This window comes from Desmodus rotundus, chromosome 5, assembly GCF_022682495.2.
Source record: "Desmodus rotundus isolate HL8 chromosome 5, HLdesRot8A.1, whole genome shotgun sequence".
NCBI classification, from domain to species: domain Eukaryota; kingdom Metazoa; phylum Chordata; class Mammalia; order Chiroptera; family Phyllostomidae; genus Desmodus; species Desmodus rotundus.
In genome coordinates, this window is record NC_071391.1 from 36,604,272 (window position 1) to 36,616,767 (window position 12,496).

The 12,496-nt window shown below is 37.7% G+C and overlaps 1 protein-coding gene across 1 annotated transcript; it reads left to right on the top strand.

Moving 5' to 3' along the window:
- Window positions 1-10,824: 10,824 nt before the first annotated feature.
- On the top strand, window positions 10,825-11,288 carry PTH (parathyroid hormone). Its single transcript, XM_024558668.3, has 2 exons — window positions 10,825-10,910; window positions 11,027-11,288. The coding sequence occupies exons 1-2, from the start codon at window positions 10,825-10,827 to the stop codon at window positions 11,286-11,288; spliced, it is 348 nt and encodes a 115-aa protein (XP_024414436.3).
- Window positions 11,289-12,496: the final 1,208 nt, after the last annotated feature.

Genomic DNA, 12,496 nt, shown 5'->3' on the forward strand with positions numbered 1-12,496 from the left:
AGTCATACTTTCTGAAGAAAGGGTTCCCAAAATTCTTGCTGACTTTTAAAATATTTCATTAAGTGAAGCTTACTTATTTCTTGTTCATGGTTTTCAGTATTTCTTTGGCAGTGACTATTCATATTTAAAGAAGAGCAGCGTTACTCAAGTCCTCCATTGCTTACAGGAAATTGTCGAATATGTTAAAGAAAGAATTGATGCAAATATCCATTTAAGTGCCTGTTCTTAAAAAGGACAACTCTGCTTATGAAAAGGAAAAGAAATTCCAACTAGAAGTGAACAATGATTCTGGCATTTGTCATAACTATCTTGAAGAATTTTATTCTTTTACATGGATATTTCTGAATACTCATCCAGCATGGGAATGAGTGAAATCATCACGTATAGTGATGAAGAAGAGGGGAATCAAAATTCATGACAATGTTCCTTTTTTTGTCAGTGGATAACTACTTAAAAAGTCACTAATTAAGAGTTGAAATGTAGTCCTAAAGGATGGAGAGCAGTTTAGGTCATGAAAGATGGTATTATGTGCTTTAACAAATCAAATTTGAAGAGTGGTTCTTGGAGCCGTTGATTTTATTCCAGTACACATTCAGGATGTCAGCTCATAAGATAATGTTGAGCATGTTTTCTTATTCAAGTATGTTCAATGCAAAAAATGAAGTAATTTAGACGTCGAAGCTATGTTACAGTGTAATTGAAACATAAACTATAACTTCAGGAAACTATAAGCAAATGCTACAAAATAAGAACTGTTAAGAAAAGCCAAATGAGCCCTGGCTGGTGTGGCTCAGTGGACTGAGTGCCGACCTGGGAACCAAAGGGTCACTGGCTCCATTCCCAGTCAGGGCACATGTCTGCATTGTGGGCCAGGTCCCCAGTTGAGGGTGTGTGAGAGGCAACCACACCTCGATATTTCTCTCCCTCTCTTTCTCTCTCCTTTCCCCTAGCTCTAAAAAATAAATAAATACAATCTTAAAAAAAATGAAAAGCCAAATCATCAAGAAAATATACCTTTAAAAGGAGGTATGTAATTTAGATACTTATAATTTATTACAGATAAATACAAATAATTTTTAATATAAATATGCCCCATGCAATATTTTTCTTTTATTTCAGTGTATATATGCACAGGCAATTAGAAATCAGTCTAATTTAATTGGGTGTCCTGTGGAGTTTTCTTAATTCTTTTTTTTTTCTAATTGTGAAAATAACATTTACCATGATATCTACTTTTAGTATACAATATATTATTATTGACTGGTGTCCAGTGTTTCGGGTGTTTTTTTTGGCCGGGGACAAGGAGGCGGTACATGACGTCAGAGCCATGCTCCCACGTGGTGCTGTCCGATGTTTTTATTTGCTGAATATGGTAACATTAGTAATGCCAGGATCTGAACTAAGGTCTTCTGGCTCTAAGTCTAGCGATCTTTCCATTGCGACCTTCCCTCTAGTTGATTTCTTAAAATAACCAACCACGTGAGTATGTTTGGAATTAAGTCTCACAGTGATTTTTTCATACCTAATTGGTAAGTTAGACACATGGAGAATGTCCCTGGAGGGGAAATATAGAATCTTATCTTCCTGCCTGTCTTTGTGCCCATAGAGAGTTCTTCTTGACAGTTTGTTGAGTTAAGCCACGCTGGAAACTCCCTTCATTGTAGAAAGATGAAGTGAACAGCGTTCTAGGTTGAGCCTTTAGAGCAGCTCTGTGGTGCTCAAAATGCCATTCAACCAGCTTAGAAGGGGACACAAAAGGCTATAAACTGCAATTACATCACCCTAACAGGGTTTATGAAAATAGTGCTACTACTGTTCATTGTGAACTGAATCAATATCATGCATGCAGTTGACAACGTACATTTTCCATAGGATCCTCATAATAACTCTATGGTATAGTTTATATCTATTATTCTGTGGAAATTAAGGTTTTGTAAAAAAATGACTTATTCTGGGTTGTGCAACTGCTACTGTACGTAACTAGTTATTAATAAAGGAAAGAGAGCCGAGGGAATTAGACACTGAGCTTAATAAACTGGGAGCATGAACCTCTTTGCTTCACCAGGAAGCTACAGCTTCACACCCTAGGGGACTAGAACATTGTTCTGCCAAGGAGATTAACACTCCTCTCTTCCCCTCTCTGGTACTGGATTGTTGGGGTGGCACAGCGGGAAGTGCTGGACCATAGAGACCTTTCAGTCTAACTAGGGGGTATACACCTACCGAAAGCCCATGAAAGCTTGGGAGGTTGATTGAGTATTTTGCAAAAGCACCTGGAGTGAGTCAAACCCAAGCTAATACAATCCCGGGGAAACGAAGGAACTTCCATTCTCCCCCTCTTTCTCTACCTCTCTCTGGCTCAGTAACACGCTCTCCTTGTTTGTGTGTGTGCTCTCTTGCCCAAGAGCAAGAGACAATGTGGGTCTAGCAGCTACCAGGGCCCACAGCAGACTGCACGGGCTCTAGGCCTAAGCTTTGACATGAAGCAGAAACTCTGGACGCTGGCTTTTGTTTTGGCCTTGCTGAGAACATGATTCGGCTTTTTTTCCGTGGCAGGAGGGACGGAGAAGGGACACGGGGACAGCCTTCCACACTAATAAACCATCATTTGACTTGTACATGGGTTTTTGGAATGCTTTCCTCACGGTCCTGTGAAAGAGCCTGTTTTCCACCGACAACACAACTAGTAGTGCCAGAACTACAACTTTTACCCTCATCTTTCACACTCAGGTCCTGCCCATTTCCACTGCACAGGGCTGCCAGGTGGGTGTGAGAGGAATGTAACTTCCAGGGATGCTTGTCAGTGTAACTTGTGTAGGAGTCCACTCTGAGCACATTGCGTTACCAACAATACAAAGATGTATTTCATTTTAGTTTGAATTTACAACTCCTTGTGCAATTAGCAAATTCCAAATGGGTTTTATGAACATCCTAACAGCCTGCTGCCTCGGAATTCTTGGCACTTTAGGTGGCTGGGCTGGCAGATCTTGTTGGCAGAGAGCAGATTGGGCCTTGGAGCTCAACACTCTACATGTTTATTACTGGGGACATCTGGAGTGAGGTGGACCCATCTGAGGAAACGGGCCAGGGACACTTTCCTTTCAGATTCAGATTCCACATGCATTTTTTAAAATGCCAATTATATGCAAAACACTTTCACATTTAATAGCTCATGTTCGAAAGCTCAATTCAAAGGAAGGAAGGCAATATTCTACTCTTAAGATGTGGAATTTGAGATCTAAAAGGTTAAATGCTCTAACCTAAAAAAAAAAAAAAAATCACATGACAACAAAATTCAAGGAGAAGTTTGTGGTCAGGAAAAAGATTACTGTTTCTGTACTGCCTGACTCTAGGTGTGTCACAAATCTTTGCTGTATTGGACCAAATCTTCACTAAATTATGGACCAAAACCCTAATTTAGACCGCAGTGTCAGCATTCTTAAACTCTGAGTTGGAGAACCCAGATCACATGACTTCGAGCTTCACTAATGGGAAACCCACAGTCCTTGTCCGGCTTTTTTCTCACACTATTTCAAACACATATAGGAAAGAGTCAGAGTATGCAGCCTATTGGCTTCAGCTGAACATTGAGAAGGGATGTGAAAGACACTGTATTTTTTTTCTAATATCGTGAATTGTATATGACATTCTACCAACAGTAAAGGGGGAGTAGAGCAGAACTACGAACCTAGGTAATCCAAAGGAAGATCCGCATTAACTGAAGAAAACTTATTATCTGCACTCCAAATTAGAACATGTGGTCTGAAGTGTGTGAGTACCTTCATGGAACCACAAAAAAAATAATATTTAGAATTTGGAGTGATGACGTCAGTGGTCTGGTCAGCTCACTGAAAAGCGCCACCAGAAACAGGAGACTTCACTTCTCGATTAAATTGCTGTGGCTGTCCATGTTCCTTATGGTTTAAAAAAAAAAGAGAGAGAGAAAAGAAAAAGGAAAGAAAAACTCTCAGTTAAGCCTACTTTCTCCCCACTGTTTCTTTAAGAAACAGGATAAAAGATTAAAGCCTCATGAGCTTTTAAATGCGAAGCACTCAAGGACATGTTCCATTCCTTACCTCTGTCACAGAGAATGTTACAGAGACAACTGCACAACTAGAAATCTTTTCAATCACATAAAGATCCAAAGGTTTCGCTAAATGACATCCTGCTGTGTGCTGTCACAAGACAGAGACATTCCTTGCTGTATTTAGAAAGATTGCCTCATCCCAGACACCCAGCATCTCATTATTGACCCTCAGTGCCCCACCTAAAGAAACGCTCCTTTCTGACTGAAGACGGCGCTTGTCATGTTAACACTCCTCCACTGCACATGAACATGCAGAAGGCTGGCAACACATGCAAGGATGGGCATTCACGGATCGAATGGGCAAAAAGCAACGAGTTACATCTTGTTTGTGAGGGTCGCTGCATATTTTATCATCAAAGGGTTACTCAGATATAATGGACGCCAGGGTTTATGCCAGCTCATGAATAGGAAGAGATGGTTGGCTTACTAAATGCTGTCTGTTAGAGACCGACACTCACAGTATCCATCAATAAAAGGTTGTGGAGGAAGAAAAGTAAGGAACTGTACATTACAAAAAACACTAGGAAGATTCAACAGTTATTATATGTTATCCTTTAGTACATTTTTGTTCTTTGTCTGTAACTACAGATAAGTTCAGGAGCTGGTGAGAGGGAGGGAGGAAAGTTTTCTCTTACAGATCAAGAACTCAGGAGCTCAATACCCCACAGAAGAGCTTAAAGCAAAAAACTAAGTCAACTTCCCTCCTCCTCTGGGGAACAGAGAGTTTGGAGATTGAGTCAATGAGCCATTATGCCTAAACTGTGGAGTTCAGTGAGCTTCTCAGGTGGTAAACACATCCGCACACTGGAAGGGTGAGACATCCCAACTCCATGGGGCTAGAAGCTCCTGCTCTCAGGAGCTCCTAATAAAGGGGGGAAAGTAAATCAACTGTTAAGATAGACATCATCTAACCTATCAGTAAAACATGGAAAGAGGAGAACTATAGCTGTTTTTCCCATCCCTGGAAGTTTCTTCTTGATGCCAACTCCTCAAAGCCGACTTACTAATTCTAATTAAACAAACAGAAGGAAAAACAAGTCAGTCTTAAATGAAACCTCCCATAATGCAAAAGGAGATAAAGCATGGTCCTTTATTCTTCCCGGATGTGAGAACTACAGTAGGACACCTGAATCTAGCTTTGGGAACTTGAGAGTGCTAAGAAAGGCTGATCTATTCAAAGCAAAAAGCTGTGCTCAGCTCTTCTCTCTGTCACTGTGACATCAGCCTCTTGTGCCCACATAACCCTTAGCCCTCTTATTCCTTAAACAATTTTCTTCTATCTAACGCCTGCAGTCCCGTGGCCTGATGGTTCCGATAAATCACGTGCCAAATCTTGTCAGCTATATCTCTTATTTGTGGGAAGGTCAAGTAGTCCCTTTAGAAATCTGAAGGACACAAAAATATTACTAATGCAACTGTGGGTTTCGAGAGGACTACAAGAAAAAAACAGTTGGTACCCACCCTACTTCTTTGGGGTCATCCCCCATTTCCCCTCTCCTTTCACTAGCACGTGTTCAGTCTTTGTTGTCTTCATGTCTTTGCACTTGCTGCGCCCGCTGTCCTTTCTCGCCGTCTCTCATGGGAAACTCATAATCACCCTTGAGACTGTTTCAGATCCTCTGTAAAATATCTTCCAACAACTCCAGGGAAATGTAGTCACTTCCTTGTCTGTGCTTTTACAAGCCTTTGTTCACATCTTTATTATAATACCTATCACATTATACTGTAACTGTGTGTTAAATTTGAAGGCAGGGATCATGTCTTAATCATCTAGTGATTAACACAGCCTCTAACAGAGAGTCGATGCTCAGTGTATATTTTATATGAATGGATATTGTCTAAATTGTTTGCTTTGCTTCTCTGTGAAACTAGTTTAATACTGTGGTTGTCTTCAATGCGGCAATTTATTCTTAGATACTTGTAATAAGAGGACGACAGTGAACAATTCCATCACTCCTGGAAGGCTGCCAGTTGTGTTAAACTTACTAAAAAAGTGGGAAAAATCTACAACTTAAAATGTTAAACATGGCTTTATAATAACACTGAAAAATGTGCTCATAAAACCATTTCCACTTCCAATTCTCCTTTCTCTCAATAGAGTAAGCATAACAAAAAAAAATGATACACACATATCATGTGTAGACTCCATCGGAAGAGGTCTTTAAAAAGATCAAAACAATAGATTTTTCCAGTCAAAAGGGACCTCTTTGTTATCCAGTTCAATACTCGGCTATGTATGAATCTCTATAATGTCCCTGATAAATGTTCACCTAGTCTCTGAACATTTCCAGTGATGGGGAACTTGCTACTTACAAGGTGATCGATTCCTTATTTTAACAATTGTAATATCCAAGTTGAGCTCAAATCTGCCTCCCTGTAATTTTTAACCATTGAAGTCTGTTCTTCCTTCTTAAACCACAGAAAATATTCCTTCTTTGTTATGATAACCCTATAAAAAAATAAAAACAGCTATGTAATCATCCCCAACCTTTTCTTTCCTTTCCTTTCCTTTTCTTCCCTCTCTTCTCTCCTCTCCCCCCCTCCCTCCTTTTTCCCTTCCCTCCCTTCTTTTCTTTGCTTTGCTTTTTCAGTTTCACCCAGCTGCTTTCACGTATTGTTTTCCAGCATTTTGAACAACCTGGTTCATACCCCCAGGCACATCGCAGTTTGTCTCTAACACTTCGAAAATGGAGTCTGGGCATACAGCGTAAGTGATGTTTGTCCAAGTAGAGGGTTTCCCAGAGCAGGAGTAACACATCTCTCTCATTCTGGACTTCATACAGGTACTATTGAAGCTTGGGGGGCTCTTACGTGTTGTAGAGACAAACCTTAGCATGGTTTGCAGGAAAAGGGATAATATGAAGTCCAGATGGGACCAGAGCTAAGAGAACTGATCCAATTCTGGGACTTCAATTGGGAGACAAGCTGCCTTAGTGAACCCTAGATATAACAAGGGAATTCAGAGGATTTTGATCTGATAGATGGAGACGAGGGTGTAGCCATATTTGAAATCAGGTAGGTGGCAGCATTATGCCTCCATTAGGTTTTGACACAGGTCCTCAATCATTAGCAGGGGACACAAGAATCAAGACCTGATCCCTGGAACCAAACTCAGAGTATCATAGTGGGAAGCTTACATATGGGTAATGTATGGGTCGAAATAATATTTTCGCGTATGTATTTTAAATTATTAATTCACCATTTATTTTAAAACTATCATTCTCTACTGAATTGTTTTTGTACTTTTGTCGGAATTCAGTTGGTCAGGTAGGTAAGGTCTCTTCAGACCACTGCCATAAAGCAAATACCAGATCTAAGTAAATCACACAAGTAACTGTGCAGTAACATTATGTCTAAAAAAGAACAATGCACATACTTTGATTTAAAAATACTTTATTGCAAATCAAACAAACAAACCAAAAAGACCCAACCCCTGGACAAAGAGGCTGCAAAGGGCTAGGCCCATTAAAGTCAAGAGGATTGGAATTCAAAGGAGGACTGCGTTTCTAGGGGGAAACTGAGTAAGAGTGAAAATGACTCAGGAGCCATAAAAACTTGTGTTGAATTCCATTTTGTTCACTTTCCAAACCTTAGTGTCCTCGTGTGGAGATGGGCCGAGCAATGGTGCTCACTTACAGAATTGCTGTGAAGACTTGGCGGGATGACGTAGGTAAAGTCTATATGTGGTTGCTGCTTCCCAAATGTTTTTAATTGGAAATTGAACAGAAAGAAAATTAAAAGGCATGAATAAAATGTAAGTTAAATAAAATTTTTAATAATTTTACTTCTGAAGCCTTTAAAATTCATTACATACTAAGAGCATTTTCTCAAAATATTCTTAACACCTCCTTTAAGAAAAGCACTGTATCTATTTTTTCAAAGATGACCAGGACTGAAGCCGATTAGTTGAAAATGGCTTGTAAAGGAAGAGTTACATAGTATAATTCAGTATCATCCTCACAATAATTGTTCCTATAATATGTTTATAAAAATACTTATTTTTCACATTTTACTTTCAAGTAAAATGATGACCTTACCATAAGTTATTGAAATTAGTCCTTTATTATAATATAAGTTCATTAATCCAGTCTGAACTTAGAATTACGATTTAATATTTGTTAGAAATCTTTGCATAACTATTTTTCCCAGCCCCACACTGTTCTCCTCTTCATATCCAATTATCTGAAACTGCAGAGGAACGGGCGCCGCCCAATGGGGGTGTCTGTTGCTCTGATCCTATAGTGATGATCCAGAGAATGGTGAGTGATGTCATCTGCAACAAAAAAAAAAGCTTCTCTTGGCCAGTGGAAGACCTATATATAAAAGTCACATTTAAGGGTCTACAGTCCAAATCATCAGCTTTCTCAAGTTTACTCAACTTGAAGAGAGCACCAGCTGCTAATACACCTGAAAGACCTTGTCCTGAGACATTGTGTGGTGAGTAGTCTTTATTTTCTCTTTTAAATCTCATATAGGGTATTTTTTATAATCTAGGCATTATTTAATGTCCATCACTTTCTACAAATAGCATGCTGTTTGTTCATGTTAAAATGTGAAAGGAGGGTTTGAGTTATGTTTAATATAAAATGCCACAATACAAAATAAATATATACCACTAAAATACTCTCAAATCATTTACTTTTGTGATAAAAGTCTTTCAGGAGGCCTTGCTTTTTCTAAATTTTTCTGAAATTACACATAAAAATTATAATTTGGCATGATATGCTTTAATGGTATCTTATTGAAATTTTGAAATAAAGCAGACTAATGAGGAATAAATAATTCTGATTTAAATAACCAACATAAATGTATTAGGTTGAGTTAAAACTCCATTTTTCCTGCAGAATAGCCTTACCAAATTGTTTGTTTCATGACTCCTGGCAAGCTCAAGCTATATACTGTAGTTGGAGAAACTTAGTTTTGCTGCTGAATATTTATTCTTTTACATAAAGCCTTTCCTAATTTTCTATTCTGAAAAATGTACATAGATTTTAAGGGTATGTTACATTTGCTTTTCAGCTTTTTTATGACATTCTTGTATGAAGCTCATCTCCATTAAGAATAGGAAGCAGAGGTGTCTGAAGTCACTAGGTGAAGGTGGCAAAGCTAGGGTCAGAAGCCATTGCTTTTTAAAATAACACAAACCAAAATTGAAGTATATGCTTTTGTTGCTCTATCATTAGCTTTATATTGCATAATGAAAATAAATTCTAATGTTACTTATGCTACTTCTAAATGATATCATTTCAAAAATAAATAAATAATTACATAAATGAAGCCATGTTCCTTTAAAAATATGAGTACATAGCTACTCTGTGTGTGTGTTAAAGCAGAGAACAATAAGCATTAAGAAAAAGCACTTCTGCTTTGGCTGGTGTGGCTCAGTGGATTGAGGGCCGGCCTGTGAACCGAAGGGTCGCTCGCCAGTTTGATTCCCAGTCAGGGGACAGGCCTGGGTTGCTGGCCAGGTCCCCAGTGGCAGGGTGCAGGAGGGGCAACCATACAATGATGTTTCTCTCCTTCTCTTTCTCCCTCCCTTCCCCCTCTCTAAAAATAAATAAATAAAATCTTTTAAAAAAAAAGAAATGCAGATTAGGGTAAGACTATTCTATTTTGAGATGAAAAACTTTTTGAGCAAAACAGGAAAGTGCTAGAAATTATACTCAAACAAGATTGTTTAAAAAAACGTGAAGAAAAAAATAGACAAGCATTTTATATAAAGCCAAGGCTCTAAATTCACTTAACAAGTAATTAATTAGATGATTTTTAAATACTTTAACACACACATTTTTTAATGGTAGAAGTGTGCATTAATTCAGTTGAAAATATCTCTAAATCACAGCCTATTAATTTGGTATTTATGGTTATTATTGCAATGCCTGAAATGAAGCTGACTTATGAAAAAGAAACTTGGTAAGTAAATAAACAGTATTAGTAATTTATCTAATTAAGAGAATTAGCCACTTTCAAGCAAATTGTAGGCACTTAGTCATAACCACTATAAAATATAGGAGGAAATTCTAAAATGTAAGTTTTTTCATTCCTCATGTGGCTTAAAATTCATATATTAAAACTTGTATAAGAACTCTCAAAAAGATACCTAAAAAGTAAAACTAATTTACATAGAAAGTAAAACTAATCTAATTTGTAAGTCAAATTTTTTAAAAAGTATATTTTATTGATTATGCTATTCCAGTTGTCCCATTTTTTCCTCCCTTTTATTCCCCTCCTCCCTGTAGTCCCCTCCCACCAGCATTCCCCCACCTTAGTTCATGTCCATGGGTCGTACTTATAAGTTCTGTGGCTTCTCCACTTCCTATACTATTGTTAACTGCCCTCTGTCTATTTTGTACCTACCATTTATGCTTCTTGTTCCCTGTACCTTTTTCCCCATTCTCCCTGCTGATAACCCTCCATGTGACCTCCATTTCTGTGATTCTGTTCCTGTTCTAGTTGTTTGCTTAGTTTGTTTTTATTTTCCTTAGGTTCAGTTGTTGATAGTTGTGAGATTGTTGTCATTTTTATAAATCAAATTACATGTATATATAATATATACTAATGTATCTGTAAAATAGTCTGATTTCAAAAATCTTTCATGAAAACCAGTTAAATTAGTTCCTGTAACATGTTTTGTATAGTTGTATAGTTATAACATAAACTAATACATTTAATTGTAGAGTTTAGAATCGTAACAATATTTTAAAATAGCTGCATTTTGCTTTTCTTTTTTAGTGAAGATGATGTCTGCAAAAGACATGGTTAAAGTAATGATCGTCATGTTTGCAATTTGCTTTTTTGCAAAATCAGATGGGAAACCTATCAAGTAAGTACTGTAGTCTCTTCTGCATGGCGAGGGCATGCGAACTGGATTTTTATGGTTGGCTTTATGACTGGAAGCAGGGAGCTAATGGAGTGGCCTCTCTGTTTCGCTTCCTACAGGAAGAGATCTGTGAGTGAAATACAGCTTATGCATAACCTGGGCAAGCATCTGAACTCGATGGAAAGGGTGGAATGGCTGCGGAAGAAGCTGCAGGATGTGCACAATTTTGTGGCTCTCAGAGATGCTATAGCTCATAAGGATGGTGGTTCCCAGAGGCCCCGAAAAAAGGAAGACAATGTCCTGGTTGAGAGCCATCAAAAAAGCCTTGGAGAAGCAGACAAAGCTGATGTGGATGTATTAACGAAAGCTAAATCCCAGTGAAGCACACCTAACAGGGCACTGCTCTGGAGGGCACAGGGCAACAATATTGCAGGCTGCTAATGTTTTCAAGCTCTGTTATGATCACGTGGCAATATTTCTAATATTAACAAACTTTGCATATAACCCATTGCTAGTTATGACAGCTATCATTCTCATTGCTTGACTCTACTTTTATTCAAGAGCTCATTTAGTTATTCTATTCCTATTGTTTATTCTTTTTAAAGTATGTTATTGCATAATTTATAAAAGAATAAAATTGCACTTTTTAATCCCTCTTCCATCTTACAATGCAAAATAAAAAATTGAATGATCATGATTCTAAATAAATGAAGTTAAGTATTTTTCACTTATTATAAGAACGTCTTTTTGGTTATAAGCAACACCAATATGTTTAAATGGACTGTGACCAGGAAGAACAACACAAAATGGTTTTATTTCCAGTTTTATTGAGAAATAACTGACATACATCACTGTATAAATTTAAGGCATACAGCACGATGGTTTGATTTACATATATTGTGAAATGATTATAGCATAGGTTCAGCTAACTTCCATATAAAATTTCTTTTGTCATGTTTCATATTCTGATATTTTGAATATCATCCTTTTAATATCGCCTAAGTACCAGGTCCCCAAATCTTACTAGCTTGATACTATTGTCCTCTTCATTTCAGGAAAGATAATAAAATACTCAGCAAGGAAAAGGAGAGAGTGGTCTAAACCTTGAATGCAAAAGCATTTGCCTGTATACAAAACCACCAGTCATATTTCTAATCTGAACCCCAAGTTGCAAGGGATAGAATTTTTATATTTTTTAGAATAAAACATTATTCACTTCTCATTTGACACATATCTATCTATTCAGTGTTCATTACTTGTCATGTACTGTCATGTACATAATAGCTCAGGAGTGTAAAATACACAGCTCTGATCTATTTAGATCAATGCTGTTCAGCGGATGTGTCTGTGATGGTGGAAATGTTCTATATTCTGTGCTGCACAATCCAGTAGCCAGCTGTGCATTTAAAATGTGGCTTGTGTCACTGAGAACTGAATACAATTCCATCCCTGCTCTCAAAGAGTTCATGTTCTAGTGAGGAAGACAGAGCAGTAAGCTTTGGTTTTCTGGTCCTATTCATTTTGAATTCTTTACATATTCTAATACAAATTCCTTGGTTTTAAATGACTCAAATATTTCCTCCAGTATA

Coding starts and splice junctions, on each gene's coding strand:
- PTH (XM_024558668.3), top strand. CDS start 10,825: ATGATGTCTGCAAAAGACATGGTTAAAGTAATGATCGTCATGTTTGCA. Junction 10,911..11,026: donor TCAGATGGGAAACCTATCAA/GTAAGTACTGTA, acceptor CGCTTCCTACAG/GAAGAGATCTGTGAGTGAAA.